This window comes from Mauremys reevesii, linkage group 20 (genome assembly GCF_016161935.1).
Source record: "Mauremys reevesii isolate NIE-2019 linkage group 20, ASM1616193v1, whole genome shotgun sequence".
Lineage (NCBI taxonomy): Eukaryota > Metazoa > Chordata > Testudines > Geoemydidae > Mauremys > Mauremys reevesii.
Genome location: NC_052642.1, coordinates 21,283,375 through 21,302,077, shown reverse-complemented (window position 1 = coordinate 21,302,077; position 18,703 = coordinate 21,283,375). Strand labels below are relative to the sequence as shown.

The following is an 18,703-nucleotide window of genomic DNA, read 5'->3' as shown; positions in this document are numbered from 1 at the left end:
GGTAAAAGCCTGCCCAGAACTAATGGCTGAAGAAAAAGCCACTCAGAGGATAAAGGGTGAAAAGAAACTAGGGTGAAATCCAGCCCAGAGCTGATTGTTGAGGGGAAAGCCTGTCACAGGCCGGAGAAGGGGGATAAGTTTATAGTTAGAGTTCAGGAGGGTTTATTGCATGTTTCTGTTGGGCTTCTGGCGCCACCTAGGCAAGCCCAGATGCAATGGGAAATGAGTTTATTCTTTTTGTGCAACCACTCTCCCTGCTTAGCTTGTGCTTGCCTCACGGGGCTGTGTGCTTCCTATCATCTGTGCCCGACACAGCCCCCCACCCTCCACACACATGTTCACCCTCCTCAGTCTCCCCCAGTCCCGAGCTGTGCAGAGAAGGCGCGAGCACGGCGGAATGGAGCGCTAGTCTGCGCTTTCCCGCCTCCCCGCCCCGCGCGCTGGAGTAACCGCTTTTTCCAACCGTTGATTTTTGGCGGGCTTGACATCAGCCTTCCCTCAGCCCCGTTCACTAGCTCTGGGCAGAGTTTCAGCCCAGCTGCTTGCACCCTGATCCTGGAGCTGGGTTTTCCCGCTTTCCTAAGCCCGGGGAAGGGTTTTACCCCAGTTTCTCCTCAGCTCCTTGACCTGTCAGGGGCTTGTCCCTCAGTCGTTAGCAGTGGACACGTTTTTATCTCAACATCAAGGAACTAAAAGTCACTAAAATCACACACAGCACAGCAAGAGCCGAGGCCATAAAATTAAATTGCAGGATTGTATGCTTTTTACTTTGCTTCATTTTACAAATCTCACACATTTATTTTCATTGATGGGTTGTGGAACCACCAAAAAGTGTTTGAAATACAAACTATTACAGATCTCAGGGCCAAATTCTGCCCTAATTTATGCATGTGCATCTGTCATTGATGTCCATGACATAAACTAGGTTATAAATTAGCTATATATATATAGTCTGTCTATCTTATGTATTAGGTGGGCTCTGATCCTACAAACATGAAAGACATAACACAAATCATAGTTAAGCATGTACATAAGTATTTGCAGCATTTTATATGCTAAGAATTGGGGCAAGTAATTAACGTGTTTGTGACTTTTGTTATTATTATTATTAATTTAGTTCCAGTCTGTAAACATACAAGAATATTTTTTGCTGGATCACCACTATACAATACGGCCAACTCTAAGTTGCATTGCTACCTGTCCAGGTTTTCCCAGGATCATGACTTTTTTGAGGTAGCTGTCCTGGGAAATCTGTAAGGGTACTCAGTAAACACTGCCAGCTGTCCAGTTTTATGGGTTGTCCAGTTTTATGGAAGTCCTCTTTTTTTGTATCTCAGATATGGCAACCGTAAATTCAAACATTAAAAAATTAGGAGTCAGGACCCCCATAATGACAATATTGGTTAAAAATAATATTAAAAAATAATAAATTTGGGGTTCTTTTTATTTTTCTTTAGATTTCTGAGGCTTTAAGGTATATAGGACTTGCTTAACTTTTTCAAGCTTTTCTCTGCACCCAGGGCTAGAAACATACATTTATTTATATATGTATTTATTTAATGAAAGCTATGATTCTCATGCAGTCTCTTGATTCCAGTAGGTGAAGCTTCAGTAGAAACACCCAGTATCTCAAGACTCACAATAAAATGAAGAAAGTTGGCAACACTGCTTATATAGTACCACAATTGCATATCATTTTACAAAAGTTTTACAAAACTCATCACATCTAGAAATGAGCAAAATGTAATTACTCTGTTATAGTGATTTTATGTGCACAAATATATGACACCAGGTCAGATAGGATTAAAGCCATTTAAACATTTAAAGTGAAATGATGTACATGAAATAGCAACTCAAACTGTGTGGTCTAGGAATAAAATACCATGTGTGTATTCTAATTCACTGTTTCTACTTATAATACTGTCACAGATTACTCAGAAAGGAAGCATGGCAAATAAAAATTCATGTTTGTCAAATGTGAATGTACTTTAAAAGTTAATTTCTGTTAATTCTTCCCACAGAATCTCCAGTTTATAATGATGGATTCTGGTCATATCAAATACCTGCTGCAAAAGGGAAGTGTTTAAAGGTTTTGGGCTGTTAGAAGAGCAAATTTATCTCTTCCATTTTCACATCGTGTGCAATGGGTGCAGTGGCACTATTTTTCATAAAATAGTTAAACCTTCAGTTCTTATTCATAACCATCAGGCATTCTATTTTGATGATTAACTTTTCCGGGTTTATTATAGCACCACACTTTATAACAATGTTAAAGTTATGGTTAAATCATCACTTTCATTTTAATTCCCTATTTTCAGGGACTTATACAAAATTACCCTTTGAATTGAAAGTTATAACGATTTGTTTTCATTTCAAAGGGGAAGATTTTTTAGAATGTTTAAATTTATTAAAAATAAACCTGGACCAAAATAGATGTAACTATGCAAAATATTTTATTTTACTTAAAAAATATAATAATGGGGGCCTTGATCTTGGAAAGTCTTACTCATGTAGTATCATTTTATGCACATTAATGGTACCACAGAAATCAGTGAGACTACTCACACAAGTAAAGTTAATAATGTGCCTAAATTGATATACATAAACTGTTACACAAATAATGAAATGAAGCTGATGAAAAGCTGCATGTACTTTAGTTATATTTATAATGTGAATTAGAGATTTTTTTCTACAGGCAGATTTAATTGAAATATAACTTTCACACGGGGAATTTGGAATAGTTAATAAATTATTGCATATTTGGATATTGTGAAAGAAATGAAGAGAAATTTAAGTGACAATTCATCTCGTAGCACAGCAGGTATCAATTACTTTTTATTACTGTACAATTTGAAAATCATTTTATCAATGTATTTACTCAATTCTGCAAACACTTTCTACTAAGCCAGTCCCCTGTGCTCAAATAGAGTTCCACTAAATATGTACCTTATTGGAGGGTTGAGGTCATAGTGGTAGTGTAGAACTCAGTGGAACCATTCAGAGAGTGAAGAGTTTAGCAAATGTGCAAGTGTTTGCAGGACTGGGGTTTTAGACTGTAAACTCTTCCCTTGTCTTCCTTATGAAGTACCACACTTTCAGGTGATATAAAATAAATAATAAAGATGATAATAATGGATAGAAATGTTAATTCAGTAATTATCATATACCCATTTTATGCATGGAAAATGTAGATTGTATATCCCTTAGTCAGAAGGATTTCATGGCTTTCCAACAGTATATGATACAGTTATTTTAATTTATATTTAGGTTGTCTACCTGTACCACTGTTTAATCAGAAAAAAAGAACCAGACAGCCGCTAACTTCAAATCCACTTAAAAATGAGCCAAGTACCAGCACTGTGACTCATAGTTATGACTTTTCTGCTAGAACAACTGGTAAATAAGATAAAAAAAACACACATGGCATTTAAGGCAATTTTAATGTGAACTTTATAACAAGATTTTTTAAAAGTTTTAGCCATCTTTATCTAGAGCTCACAAGCATGCTTTAAGTTTTCTGTAGAAAAATTCATTTTGTGAGAGACAAATATGTTCTATTCTTTTCTGTCCTACAGTAAATTTCATTCTCTTCTGTATAATTAAGCCCTTTTAATGTGTGCTTGCAGGGAAGTTGACTTTTTTCTGTTTTAGAGAATGAAGTAGAATGTTGGCATTTAAATGCCTCTTGAAATGGTGACCTTTTGGGTTTGGGTGGTTTAAATAGAAATTCAAGGTCCTTGTTACAGGATGGAACATTTATAGTGTGCTATTGTAGTCTTGTAAAAGAGAAATAATCTGTCCCCAATACTGTGTTTTTAAAAGGCTCTGACATAGAATTCTGCCAGGATTATTTATTGTCATCATTGTTATCCCTACAATTACTGCTTAAAATAAAAATGTCTTTGTGCTTACTACAGACAGTTCTAAACTGGTAGCTTAAACATCAATTAGAAAAAAAGGTTAATTAAAACTCACTTTGAAAAAAAGTTGTGCAATATCAATCAACCAAATTCCCCATTGATCTAAGACAGACCCATGGATGGATTTTAAATGGCTGGGTGAAACTTTTTATTAAACTTAAACACAGGGGAGGTGTGCTACCCACCCATCACCCATATTCGCATATAACAGGCATTTTAAGTGGTTCCAGTGTGGGGGTTACAGGTTGCTACTAAATAACCCATAACTTGGGTTATGCTTTCCTTGGCCTACCTCCCCCTCCATGACTCATCTTGCTCTGAGACCTACCAATCTCACCCTTCCATCAAGGGGACAGAGAGTGCAGAAGGGTGGGGACCTCCACCCACATGAGCCACAATGTCTGACCCTATCCCATGAGCCCAACTCCCATCAGCAAAATCTCATGTCTTTTTCCTCGTGGAACCCTTATTTTATCCTTTTAATGGCACTGGAAACCTTCTGCATGTTGTGTTGAATTAGCAACTCCACCAAGTATCTCTGTTAGATACTAAGTGCATTTCTGCCTAATCTACTGTGGCTTGGAGGTGCTACGAGGAAGGCTAAAATGCTCTCTGTGCCTCTGGCAATTGACCCTTATGAGAGAAAAATTCCTTCCTGATCCCAAATGGGCAATTGGTGAGACCCGCAGCATCTGTTAGGCTGGATTCCCCTTCTTAGTTCAGTGTGGGTAGGGTGGGGCTGCTGAAACAGAGCCAAAAGAGACTTCACATGGCTCATCTTCCCTGTTATATCCCTCAAGCTGGGGAATGTGAGCCAGTCGGTGTCTCTTCCCTCCAACCGGCCAAACGGTACCAAAGACTCCAGTAGGGCATGAGCATAGGAGGAGGTACCTGGTGTCCGTCAACAAGTGTCCTCCCTCACTGCTGGGACTGTCCCTTTCCCCGCCAGCTCCATCAGTTCCCCCACCTGTTGAGGCAGGTGGCATTTGGTTTCTTATGACGCACAAAGCACATACATAAGTCTTTGCAGGAGAGGGCCTAAGTATATTTAGTACATATATGTATTTTCAGTTTTTATCCATATGCCATCCTTTGTCTTTTAAGAATTAGGGTGGGAAATTGCAAAGCCAGAGCTGGCTCAACTACAGAAAACAACAAACAGTGGGTATGTAAAACCAAACTTTTTTGCCTTCTAGTTTTCTTTTAGTGACTTATTCATTTAATTATTTCATAAAATACAATTCACATGTTTAACCTATAATCAGGCTGCTACTCTGTCATTCTAACATTTAAAATGTTTCTTTGAAAGCCAAATAGAACCTTCTATGGCTCCTTCTCTATTGAAACAACAAAACACATCAAAGCCTAATATATCAAATACTGGAAAGAACCTGAATATTTTGAGGTTGGTAAAATTTAGAATTTCTTATTATCATTAAACAGAAAAATACTTATTCTTATATGAAAGTAAATCTGATATTTCTTATATGTTTCCATGTTCTTATAACATTCAAAAGAAACTTTCTGAGTCTCAGATCATTGCCATGCTTCCCAACCTATATTCTAATTCTGAGCCAATGTCCACTGAAATCAATGTAAAGCTTTCCTTTGACTGCAGTACACTTTGGATCAGGCATAAAAGTCTACTCCTGCAGTCTTTACACAGGCAGCACTCTAATAATCAATTAAAATTTCCCTTCCAGACAACTCTGAGTTGGCAATGTTGCTTATCTAATTTATCTTTTAACTAATAATTTATTTCTAATGGTATATTAGCCTCTTTGGGCACGATTACCAGCTATATATACTGCAAATTTTGTACACTTTCAAACCAAATTTGCATTTTTATTTCAATGGTTCCAATTCATCAAAACATTGTCTATTTGCTGAATCAGGAACTACACAAATAAATGCCTTGGAATGAAAGGTGATCAGTAGAGAGCCAGTAGAACTTCTGGGATAATTAGGAAGAATTCCAGAGTCCAATTTGTTTCTTCTAATTTTAGATGTGATTTCAAAAAATAATTTTCAGTTGCAAAATCTGGATCCTTTAATGCACCTACCCATGTAAATTGATACAAATAAACACAATTTGTTGTTAGAATTTCAAAACATATACGCACATATGGAAGGGTTTGTTCCTGCTTCCATGCCATAGGCCATATCGTGCCATGAACTTTCAAGCAAAACTTTTTAGCTATGCTGAATTCTGCTTAAAATTTGGTGTCTGATATAGCCTTATGTGATGAACTCCTACTGACTACATTGGGAGGTGGTGTTGTGAATGAGGGCAATGATTGTCCATTATTTATACAGAAAGAAGTTCAGGCAAACTTGAATCTTAACTGGAAAGTCAGTATTGAGCCTTATTACAATTCAGGCAAGTGGTTGCTTGGGGCTGTGCTTTTTTGGAGGCCCCACATCCCATGGAAACACTCCCATCCACAGGATAGTTCTCTCTTTCTATTTCCAGCTGTAAGATCAGTGGGAGAGTAAATATCTTTCTGACAAGACCTCCCTAACTTCAGCTCCAGTGGCAGGACTGGACGTAGAAGCAGTTAATTGGTTTTCTTTATGAAGTGTAAGGTCCTGAAATCATACAGCTAGCCTTACAGCCAATTGTAGGAGGAATTTTTGAGCAGTGACCCTGGGATGAGGGTTCACAAGCGAATTCTTTTCTATAATTTGGAGAACTTGCATTTACAATGTATTGAATTTGATAAATTTTAAGGTCCTGTTTCAGGAAAGCATCCCTGTTCAGGACATCAGTTAAGCACATGTTTAAAACCCATTGAAGTTAATGGGAGTTAAGCACATGTGTAAAATTAACCACATACTTAATCACTATCCTGAATAAGGATGAAGTTAAGCACATGTTTAAGCACTTTATCAGGGCTTAAAGAAATACAAGGTGTTTTTTTAAAAAGGTCACAGAATAATCTATGGAATGTACTTATATACATTTTGAATATGCAGGTCAATATTTCAATAGGTATTGTGATATTGAATCATATATAATGTTGCACTGCAGAGCAGAAGAAAAGAATACCAATGCTAAAGTTTGGAACAGAAATGAGCATATGTCGCCAAGTAGCAGAATCAATTTGATATCCGATAGTGGAATCATTCGAAAGTTTGAGAATATCTCAAATAGTCTGAGAACTGTTCAGCAGCACAAACTACCTGACCATCATAAGGCATCACAGCATATTGAGACAACTGTAACAGGACGAATATGTTCATCCAAAGCACAATGGCCAGTTATATCCAGCACCACATCAAGAAGTCTACAGGATCATAGTCCAGCATATAAATTTAAACATAATATTCAACAAAATAAAGTTAATGAAAAACAATTTGATCATGTTCCAGAAGACAAAATGATTCAGGTAAAATTTTGGGGAGTAGGAAGGGGAAGAAATTACAGACCTCAGGACATTTCCCAAGAAAATAATAAGGGGACAGATGCCAGTTGGGGGAGGGAAAGTTGTTCGAGGGCAGATGAAGCCAACATGAATTCTAGCTTTGGGAGGCCTCCATTAATTCAACTTTGGGAAGCCTTGGAATTAAGATTTTCATATTAAAATAACCTAAAATTTCCAAACATTCGCAAGCAGTTACCACTACGCCCTATGATCACACACACACCTTGGTCAGCCTTCTGCTCAGAGTCCTGGCCTTTTCTTAGATATGTCCCAGGAAATGTTGTTGAAATGTTGGCAGCAACATTTTTGAATTGTGTTAAAGAAAGACATGCCCTTGCTTTAATGTAATTTATTGAAATCATTTTTACTAGTGAAATAAAATTATGCTTCTTCAAGTCATATGTTGTGAGGAATGCAATATAGTGGTATATAGTGGCTCTTATTCTTCAACTGTTTGTTGAATGGTAAAGAGTTGCTCTGCTTTTAGAAAAACTGTTTTTGTCTCCTAGTTTCTGTAGTTGAAGTTCCTTTCTGTAAGGAGAACAAATATATCTCTTGCTGAGTATTGTACTCTAGTTTACTCTTCTTATGCATTTACAAAACCTTTTTCAAAACTGTTGGCACACTTCATAGCTCTTGTTAATGCAGCTTGTTAATAAAAATAGAAATTCTGACTGATTTTAATCTCTTCTTCTGTTCTTTAAACCTCTGTTTACATTTGGTGCATCCCTCACTCTTGCATTTCTTTTTTAATTTGCTAAATGCAATTTCCCTGTCAAAAATAGCACAAATTTAGACTAAGCAATGTTTCCATTACTTATGTTTTTAACAACAAAAATCCCATTGTACCTAAAGATATAACTTTCTTTTTCTCTGTACCTCCATGCCATGCCCAGCATTCACAAATGAATTATAATTATCTATTTGGTCAATGTTGACTCACAAGGTAGTACAGTATAAATCAGAAACAAAATAGCTGTTCATTATTTATTAGATTTATTTGTGTATGTTTTAGACAACTGCTAGTCATGACTTTGTTTCTATCTGCTACTCAGTATGAAGTAGGCGGCACAAACTTGTGTGTTTCAAGTATGTTTATATTATTTCTTTGTCTTGCCAGCAATTGTTTTCCACTTGGCTGGACTCAAATCAGTGGTCTGGTGCATGTCCATGGGATTTTGTCAAGTACTACTTATTCTCTCCAATTAGTGCGGATTTTGGGACTTGTGCTCTGAAGTAATTTAGACACGTTAGAAAGTCCAATTCCTAAATAAAATCTTCATTTTATGAAATGCCTTTTGCATGGGTGTGGGTGTGAAGGAGGATTGTGTGACCATTGTTTTGAATAGGGGTACTTATTTATTTGAGCAGAAACAGTAATCTATTGTGTGATTTTTGTGATATCATAAAACAAGTTATATTGGACAGTGGTTTATTTGTGCTTTATTAATCTAAATAAATTAAATAATGTCTTCATTTTAAATACTGGATAATTAACATAAGACCAATGTGTAATTATCTATCTGACTTTAAAGACTGTAAACGTCTCTATTTAACTTGAGTTTTCATCTTTCCCTGAAAGAAAGTTCCAGCATATCAATTAAAACTTAAAGAAAATGATAATTCTCTGCGAATTATAAGTGCAGTCATTGAAAGTATGAAGCATTGGAGCCAGTATACTTATAAAACTGCACTATTATTTGAAGTGTTAGGTATGTATATTGGTTTATGCTATAGTTAAGAATATTGGTGGGTCAGTCCCACAAAGACAATGCAGTTTTTACTGTAGAGCAACAATAGTAAAAATATTTAAAGAACAAGTTCTCAAATTTTTATTAATATTTGACCCATTTTCCTTTTAATATTGACATGAGCCTCCAATTAATTTCATATCCGGACAATTGTCCATATATCAAAGATGACCAAAATACGAGCACGGCACCCTACAATATTTAAACTCTTCCCATCTTAATATTTCTACTCTTGTCTTGATTTCTGTTATTATATTTTCTAGCCAAGGTTCAAGGGCAGTATAAAATGAATTGTGCTAATTTAATCAGTGGCTTAGGCTGATAAAAAGAGGTGTGGAGTTTCCAGGGGATGAAAACTCTACTCAGGTTTTGGTAGCATTGTGCAAAGCAGCCACAACTCCACTTAACAGGTGGGTACAAAGGTAAAGGTATAGAGGAGAGCTCATCATCAAAAGTGAGCTTGCTGAAAAGGGGAGATGGCCACGGTGGCTAGACAGTCTGCTGATATAGCTCTCTGAAGAAGTTCCTTTTGGTAGAATTCTCATGGTATGTGATACAAATTAAAATTGCCTCGCTCATTTGTAGGAACCCTTACACACAGCAGAGGTGAAAACACTACATGAATCCCAAAGGGATGAATTTCCCTCCAGCAGCAATGGGTTTAGCTGACAGAAGAAAGTCCTCTTTACATCTCTCTGTGGCTGATTTGATTAACTGTGCCCACTATCTAAAACCTGTCTGTACTTAGAAAACTGATGAAGAATTTTATTGGTGAAGCTTGGAACTTTGTCTATAAAATTTGAACTCTTTGATAAAAGGATGAGCACAACCTAACTTCTTACATAAGAACATAAGAACGGCCGTATTGGGTCAGACCAAAGGTCCATCTAGCCCAGTGTTCTGTCTACTGACAGTGGCCAATGCCAGAGGGAGTGAACCTAACAGGTAATGATCAAGTGATCGCTCTCCTGACATCCCTCTCCACCCTCTGACAAACAGAGGCTAGGGACACCATTCCTTACCCAGCCTGGCTAATAGCCATTAATGGACTTAACCTCCATGAATTTATCCAGTTCTCTTTTAAACGTTGTTATAGTCCTAGCCTTCACAACCTCCTCAGGCAAGGAGTTCCACAAGTTGACTGTGCGCTGTGTGAAGAAGAACTTCCTTTTATTTGTATTAAACCTGCTGCCCATTAATTTCATTTGGTGCCCCTAGTTCTTGTATTATGGGAATAAGTAAATAACTTTTCCTTATCTACTTTCTCCACATCACTCATGACTTTATATACCTCTATCATATCCCCCCTTAGTCTCCACTTTTCCAAGCTGAAAAGTTCTAGCCTCTAATCTTTCCTCATATGGACCCGTTCCAAACCTCTAATCATTTTAGTTGCCCTTCTCTGAACCTTTTCTAGTGCCAGTATATCTTTCTTGAGATGAGGAGACCACATCTGTACACAGTAATCAAGATATGGGCGTACCATCGATTTATATAAGGGCTTTAATATATTCTCCGTCTTATTCTCTGTCCCCTTTTTAATGATTTCTAACATCCTGTTTGCTTTTTTGACCACCTCTGCACACTGTGTGGACGTCTTAAGAGAACTATCCACGATGACGCCAAGATCTTTTTCCTGATTTGTTGTTGCTAAATTATGCCCCATCATATAGCCCCCTCTTCATATACCCGAGAGACTAATCCACACTATATAAAAAGCCATCACAACATCAGTTAAGAGTGTAGTAGCAGACTTTCTGTCTATTTTTCAGGATTATTACATTTTTTATAGAATTAAAATAATTAAAGCTTGAGATATTATTGAGGCTAAGAAACAGAAAGAAAATTTGCAATGAAAAATCCATATAGCAAGGGTACCAGAGTTCTGCAATAACTTTTTAATAGAATTAACCTGGGAATCAGTCCAAACCTGGAGTTCTTCTGAATTTGAATTATTTTTACAACCTATTTCACTTTTATTGATGTTACTTAAAAATAGAATTTGACAAAGGAAGCTGGAGATGACCAATTGTTTTAAGAGTTGGGGTGGCTGGGGATACCAAATGTAACATGAACTCATGGACTCTTTTAACTTGGAAATGTTGGTTACAAATTTTAATGGTTTAGAATTGATTTGCATATATGAGTAAGTACAGCTTTAAGAAAACTGGATCTCTCATGCACCAGTACCTAGGGAACTAATCAGTTTATAATCATGCTTATGAAAAGTATAGTTTTTCACCTACTTCAGAGACAAAATATGTGAATTTACTATTAGTGTGCCATATGTAGCCCTTAATTTGCAGTAGAATTCCCACTGATGTCAGTGGAAACTGTGCTAGTTAGACGACTGACATCAGTATGTTGCTTAGTATTTTTGTCTATTGAATATTAATGTCACTTAATATTTGTAGATCACAGGCTTTAATAGTGCTCGCATGTTTACATCCTTGTTTACTTCTTGACATATTGTTTAGGCACACTTGATTCTGCAGTCACACCTGGAGCATATGGAGCAAAAAGTTTTGTCTTGAGAGATGGAAAGGAGAGTCTGCCATGTGTATTTTATGAAATTGTAAGTATTTTCTATGTTTATACAGAATATACTATATGTGGTGCAGTCAGGAGGTTAATAACACATATTCTGTTAACACTAACTTCTAATGTATAAAATAAAGTTAAAAGTTGTATTGTTCACTTTCCATACAAAGTGAACAAACTGCTTATTGGGTCTGTGGCAGTAAATACAGTTGCAGTTCAGGCAAGCCCAAACCCGTTTTGCCAAAATTTGTTGAGAAATGTTTGTGCAAGTGTCTTGGGGCTTTCTCAGATCAAATTAAATTTGAGAAGAGTTTGTTTAGGTTGTGGAAAGCTGGATTGGGATTTTGGAGGGAAACAAGTATAAAGTAGAGAAGTTATGCGGCAAAATTCACTCTTTTTCAAGGTGTGCTCTGCATATTTTTATTTGTAGTTTACCCACACCAACCCCTTGGTGCTGCTGAGCTTTTGCAGTCCTCTAGAAAAGGTGTACCTGTTTGGGTTGCATAAGCATGCCTTCATAGCACTGACCATTCAGAAATGAGGCTATAAAAGGGCCATGCAGTTCTGGGCTTGCATAATTGCCTTCTATCTATGGCTAGCTGCAGATGTAGGAAAATTCTCTTTGTACCCAGAGGAGTTTTATGTATATAATTTGGCCAAAGTTCAATTCTTCTCACAAAGGACATATAGCAGGAAGTTTTCTGGTACCTCAGTTTGTTGATTAATTTTTTTAAGGTAATTTGTGCATATCTCAGGGCAGGGGCGGCTCTAGCCATTTCGCCGCCCCAAGCACGGCAGCATGCCATGGGGGGGGGCGCTCTGCCGGTCGCCGGTCCCGCGGCTCCAGTGGACCTCCCGCAGGCGTGCCTGCGGATGCTCCACCAAAGCCGCGGAACCAGCGGACCCTCCGCAGGGACGCCTGCGGGAGGTCCACCGGAGCCGCCTGCCGCCCTCCCAGTGACTGGCAGAGCGCCCCCCGCGGCATGCCGCCCCAAGCACGCGCTTGGCGTGCTGGGGCCTGGAGCCGCCCCTGTCTCAGGGTAGACTTGGGCCAAAGTTATTGTGGGTCTTTTGTCTGTTCACTGTTAAGACATCTTTTCATCTAGCTTTGTGGTACTTACCAACTTCCCTCAGAACATACTATTTTCCACAGCACCCTTCTTTTAATGGAACCACTTTTCCTAAGAGTTGTAGGGACAATTGACAAAAGAAGTTGTTCTTGTGGTGTAGCTCCTTTGCAGTGATGCTGCCAGAGAAGGTCAAGAACTGCAAGGGATTGTAGAGCTGACATTGCCCACAAACATTACCTAGCCTCCAGTAATCCCCTACTAACACTATTATTCTTCAGACATTTTAAAGAGCTTAGTTCATGTCAGAAAAGGGAATTAATTTTAACCTTTTGATTATTATGCTTTTGAAATAGGATCGTGAGCTTCCAAGACTAATTAGAGGTCGAGTCCATAGGTGCATGGGCAACTATGACACAAAAAGGAACATCTTCAAGTGTGTGTCTGTAAGACCTGCAACTGTTGTAGAACAAAGAACTTTCCAAGAATTTGTTAAAACTTCAGATGTTGAGATGAGAGAATATGTGAAAACAATGAATGAAGTTTAAAGTAATGTTTATTTAAGCAATAATTTAAAGTTGAGATCACACTCCCGTTGATCAACAAGCATAAATGCTGCACATCTTGAGCATTTACAATAGCTCTTATTAAAAGTATTCTTTTATTAAATACTTGAAAGCACAATTATAGTATGTGTTATTTAAAAATTAAAATAAAATTGTTCCGGTTTGTTTCTACCATTATATTTCCTAGTTTATTGTGCTAGATTTTTTTGTTGTGTGGTTTGTTAGATTTTACTGAAGGAATACAGGCAGTTCTCAGCTTTACGACACAATTGGTTCCTTACAATTGCATTGTAAGTTGGAACTCGGAACCACAATCTACTCCATTGCGGGACCAAGCGTCATAAACTCAAAACCTATAGTCGGAAGTCGAATCAGGGTGTCCATGTAGAAGCGTCGTTAATTGCAGTTCTTTGTAACTCGAACGTCATAGAGTCGAGGACTGCCTGTATTACATTTTGGTTACAAATACATGAATTTATACAGACTCAACTTTTAGCTAAACTAATGTACCCTGAATGTAAACAATGAATGGATTTTGTAGTATTATCATGGAAGGTGGAAGGAACATTCCATTCATAGCACAATTTCTCACCCCTTTTGTCTAACATTGAGGGTACAGCTGTATGGCCTATAGAAGGCTGAACTGGGAGATGTCCATCCTCCCTTCCACCAACCCCACAGACAATCCATTGAAGTGTTAATAATTTAGCCTTAGCCCTTTAAGGGGAAAGGAGTAGGGGAGAATCATGGGGAGCTGGAGAGAGTGCAGAAGTATAGGGCCTCTCCATAGATGGTCTTCGCTTGTAAAGGATCTCAAAATGTCTGAGGGTATAGGGCTGAATACACTGCCCACTCTGAGGGGAACCTGTTCACCCAAATGATCTACAGGCTCATCATACCATTTCCGTCCCCTTGTGCATTGCCTGTTTGCCTCTTCTCATAGAGAAACCATCTAGTCTCATGTCAGAAATTTACTGAGAATTAAATTAAATTAATTTTCTTGAATTCTGAATTATATGATCATTCAGTGCAAGTGTAAGTAACTGGAGCAAAATAAGGTACTAATTCCATCATTAACCTAAATGGCTTAGAAAAATCAGATAATCAATTCTAAATGAATTTATTGTTGCTTTTTAGTATGTTTACTCCAAGAAATTATTTTGAGAAAATAAGAACTTTTATTTCAAAATATTAACCATATATTTCATCTAAAGAATAAATGTTTTTTAAAAAATGATTTTCATTGCAGATAAATATAAATTATATGTAGATCCATATTCTGACTGGCTGGGCTACAGCTGCAGAAGTTGCCTCTCTTTTTCTGGCTCTGCCATGTAGAAGTTCTTCTACAGGCTAACGTAACAGGCTTCATCCCAGAACAGCTCGGCAGTGCCTATCTTAGGTATTTATCTGGTCCCCATTACTGAAGTATCCAATTGCCTCAATCTTTAATGTATCCTCAACATCCATGTGAAGTAGGGAAGTACTATTATCCCTATTTTATAGATGTGAACTGAGACACACAGTAACAGTAAGTGAATTGCCCAAAGCCACGCAAGAGGTGGGAGAAAGAGTAGGGAACTGAACTTGCTTCTCCCAAGTCCCATGATAGCAGCCTACTACCAACTGGATTATATTTGTACAGGCCAGGTATCACAAACTATAAATTTATATGCCTATGCTTCTATACACAGACACCTATATAGATTATTCCTATAGTTGCCATTTCCTTATCCCATCAGTCTCCCCTTAAAGTAACTGCTGTGCATCTTATCTGACTGCAACTGTAAAACAAAAGCAAAGTCAGGAAAATAGTGAACAATGTGAATTATTTTATTATACAGTGTTGGCAATTGTAAATTTCACATTTAAAATAATTGAAATATTTTATTCAACAAGTCAAATACAGAAAACAGTTAATATTCTAAAAAGGAGGCAGCTAGTCAACGCAGAAACACAGTAATGGAAAATACAGCTTTTAGTTACACTTAAAAAATTATATATTTAGAATAAAACTTGAACCTGATCCAGTAAATTTTCTGTTTTTTTTAACAAGAAAACTATTATACACAATATAACTCACAGACAATCCTCATTAAAAAAGTGATTTATCAGTGTTAGCAAATGTATTGGTAGTAATTCCTCCTATTTAAGTTCCAGAGGAGCTTCTGCAGTATATGCTTTGCTTACTCTGGTTTGAGTCAGTTACAGTATGATCTCTACCCAGAGTTATAAATTGGCTCTGAAAATGGACCTTTTACATGGCAATTCTGTCTACCCCATTTTAGATCTCACCAGTCTCCATTAAGTTTTTGTTATTTCCTTTCAATGTTTAAAATTATATAAAGGACGTTCAATATGGAAGCATTAGTTTCACTCTTTCTTAGAAAGTGGAGGATACAGTGGAAAAAAACATGAGTTTTTAACTTGATCGTTTGTTCAAAACACTGAAAATAAATTTTCTATATGTAGTTTGGTATAGCAATATTGTAAATTTTAAGACTCCTACTGAGAAAATAGGTGAAAGTTATAAAGGAATTTCAAACTATGCATCCAATCCTGCAAACATTTACGTAACTTTATTCACATGTGTAATCCCACTGATTTCAATTGGATTACTGATGGGCACAATTATGCACGTGAGTAAAGTTATGTTTATAAGTGGTGATAGGATTGGGCCCTCTGTGTCTACTAGATATATTATGGGTATTAATAGAAATCTAAAATTATTTTACTTTTGGTAAGCAATTAAATCTTTGCAAAAATGTTTTCTAATTTACACTAACAAATCACTTTTTCTAGTGAAACATTAAGTGAACAATCGTAAACATTACACAAAACAGAGAAAAACCCACAGAATACAATTTTTACACATTGTATAACATTTTCAGTGGTTGATGAGAATTTTTTTAAATATTGATCCTGTCTTCTATAATTGTTCTATTGTAAAGGCACAGGTTGGTTAGGAAAGAAAAGCCTGCATCTCTCTCTTTACTTTGTGGTTATGGGTTTATCATCTGTTTATTTTCTCAATTTTTACCTTCTGAATGTTATATGAAGCTTTCCAATCTATTCCAGCAATTTATGAAATGAGCATAAGACACTACTAAAAATGCTACATGCTACAGAGAAGACTGAAGTCTATTCTGCCTTTAGGAGGGCAGAGGAAATTCCTTCAGCTTCATTTTTGTTAAATATTTAGAAGATTTCATTCCTTAGTTCTCTATGACAAAAACCACAGAGCTCTCTCTATTTACTTTATTCAGCTGTGAAATATGCATTTTTAAACATTAATAATGTAATTGAATTATATTATAAATGTATCTGCATAATTTGCCCTTTCGAGCTCATGATTATGTAACAGTCAGCTATTAGAAAATAATGTAATGCTTAATTAATTTGAGTTTAGAAGGCTTCACAATGTAAACAAGATTGTATAATACTTTCATACATATTGGAATAAAGTAAAGTGATTGTTCTATCAGTTCTCATTTTCTTATACTTTCTCAACATTTCTCTATCTGTCCCTTCACGCACATTTTTCAGAAAAGAAGAAATTCAGGAATAACTATTACTCAGGCTTTGGTAAATAACCAAGGAAGATTGAGAGACAAGGTGGGTAAGGTAATATCTTTTGTTGGACCAGTTTCTGTTGGTGAGAGAGACAAGCTTTTGAGCTTACATAGAGCTCTTCTTCAGCTCTTTTTCCAAACCTCTGTGTAATCTTGAAAGCTTGTCTTTCTTACCAACAGAAGGTGGGTTAATAAAAGGTATTATCTCACCCACCTTGTCTTTAATATCCTGGGACCAAATGGCTATAAGAACACTGCATACAACTAACAAAGATGATAGATTTGATCAGTTGGTTCACAGGACAAAATAAAAAGCAGAAAAGTAAGGTTCAGTATTAAAATATAATCTAAGAGGTTCAGATCTTTACTAGTAAATATTAAAAATAAATAACATCCTTATGACCTAGGTACTGGATAGGAATTTTACTGTAATTTTGAAGGAGAAATATGGCAATGGAGTAATATTAGAACTCAATCATTCTTTTGTTTAAGGCATGTGGTGCATTTGTTTGAGTCCTTGGTGGTAATGAAACCAAAAATGCCTTTGCTGGAACTAGACTTCATAAATTTCACACAAAAAATACCCATCAGATGTGACTTTTCTAGTCAACATTACATTGGATGATATTGAGTCAAAATCTGCCACACATACTCACATTGAGTAGTATTTTACTTCACAAGAAATCACATTCTCATGGAGCAAGATACTAGTCAGCATGAGTAAGGCCATCATACTCTGGCCCTTTCTGCCTTGCATCATGATGAAATGTGCACAGGTACTTTTGCCATCGGACACGTATGTTTTATAAATGAAGTCTTTACCTTACAGACTTATAAACCCCCCTAAACTATAAATAATTATATACAATTCCATGCAAAATCATAATCTAAGAACTATGGTAAAACAAATGCACTTCTCCTCTTAATATACTTCTCTTTTTTAAGCTATTTTAGTATTGGGCCTTTTGAAAAGGTTAGATCTCTTTAGCAAAAAGTTAGCTAAAATGTATAGCAATCACTGTGGAGGCTATACTTCCCAATTGCTAGACCAGTACTAAAACATGTGCCTACATACTACCATATTCAGGCACACTCCTAACATGCATTGATTAAAAACAAACAAACAAAAGAACTTGCATACATCTTTTTTCATAGGTAAGCTTCATTTTAGCCTCTGGTTACTAGCAGGCTTTTTCCCCACTCATAATAACTATAACAAAATATCATTATCAGATTTAAAATTATTGGGTTCATAAAAGTTCTGACATTTAATAACATATAAAAGAGAACTGAGGCTTTTAACAGATTTACTGTTTTGAGACATAAAATAAACTGTTTGGGAGGTAGACAGATGTTTTGAGGATAAACAGATTTTTTGACTAAGGCATTAAGCCATTATAAGTTTAGAGCAGCATAAAGGCTGCTTATTAGTCTTATTTCAATTCCAGAGTGTTAGCTTCTCATGCTTACGGAAGACTATCAGTGCACTTTTGGTCTCTGTGATTCTGACCCTCTCTCTCCCCCCCTTTTTTTTTTTTTTTTTTTTTAGCCATACAGCTAAAAGGAAGTGCTATAATACTTTCTGCCCATTGATTAAAAGGAATGTTTTGCTGTTAAATACTAATAAAATACTATAAAATAGTAGGTATTGGAGTTGGAGATATGTACTCTTTTGGTGCATATTTTGCAAAGAATGGTAAAAAGACAGATAACATGACTCCAACAATTGCCAACATGTACCCCCATCCAATCTGGCAGTCTCCTGCATTGTATATGCTTGAATTCTCACAGAATTTCTTCATTGTAGCAGAGCTGAGGCCAAAAGGATAAACCAAAAGTCCAGACGCCATGATGAATACTA

General features: G+C 36.6%; 2 protein-coding genes across 7 annotated transcripts in view; one reads left to right on the top strand and one right to left on the bottom strand.

The window, feature by feature from the left end:
• Nucleotides 1-337: 337 nt before the first annotated feature.
• On the top strand, nucleotides 338-16,694 carry SPATA22 (spermatogenesis associated 22). 6 transcript variants are annotated; one of them, XM_039507965.1, is made up of 11 exons: nucleotides 339-755; nucleotides 1,598-1,743; nucleotides 2,022-2,075; nucleotides 2,696-2,821; nucleotides 3,268-3,396; nucleotides 5,025-5,085; nucleotides 5,230-5,325; nucleotides 6,952-7,309; nucleotides 8,928-9,057; nucleotides 11,574-11,671; nucleotides 13,061-16,694. In XM_039507965.1, exons 4-11 carry the CDS (start codon nucleotides 2,779-2,781, stop codon nucleotides 13,250-13,252), a joined length of 1,107 nt encoding a protein of 368 aa, XP_039363899.1. In that variant the 5' UTR covers nucleotides 339-755; nucleotides 1,598-1,743; nucleotides 2,022-2,075; nucleotides 2,696-2,778; the 3' UTR covers nucleotides 13,253-16,694. The 6 variants fall into 6 exon arrangements, with proteins under 6 accessions (XP_039363900.1, XP_039363901.1, XP_039363898.1 ...); XM_039507966.1 differs by having other exon boundaries at nucleotides 338-755; nucleotides 2,022-2,821; XM_039507967.1 differs by having other exon boundaries at nucleotides 338-755; nucleotides 1,598-2,075; nucleotides 2,700-2,821.
• Nucleotides 16,695-18,351: 1,657 nt separating this feature from the next.
• Nucleotides 18,352-18,703, bottom strand: part of LOC120387344 (transmembrane protein 211-like) — a 142,133-nt gene continuing 141,781 nt past the window's right edge. The window contains exon 3 of the mRNA XM_039507968.1: nucleotides 18,352-18,700. Coding sequence (XP_039363902.1) covers nucleotides 18,474-18,700 — 227 coding nt within the window. The 3' untranslated portion in view covers nucleotides 18,352-18,473. The remainder of the gene's footprint in view (nucleotides 18,701-18,703) is intronic.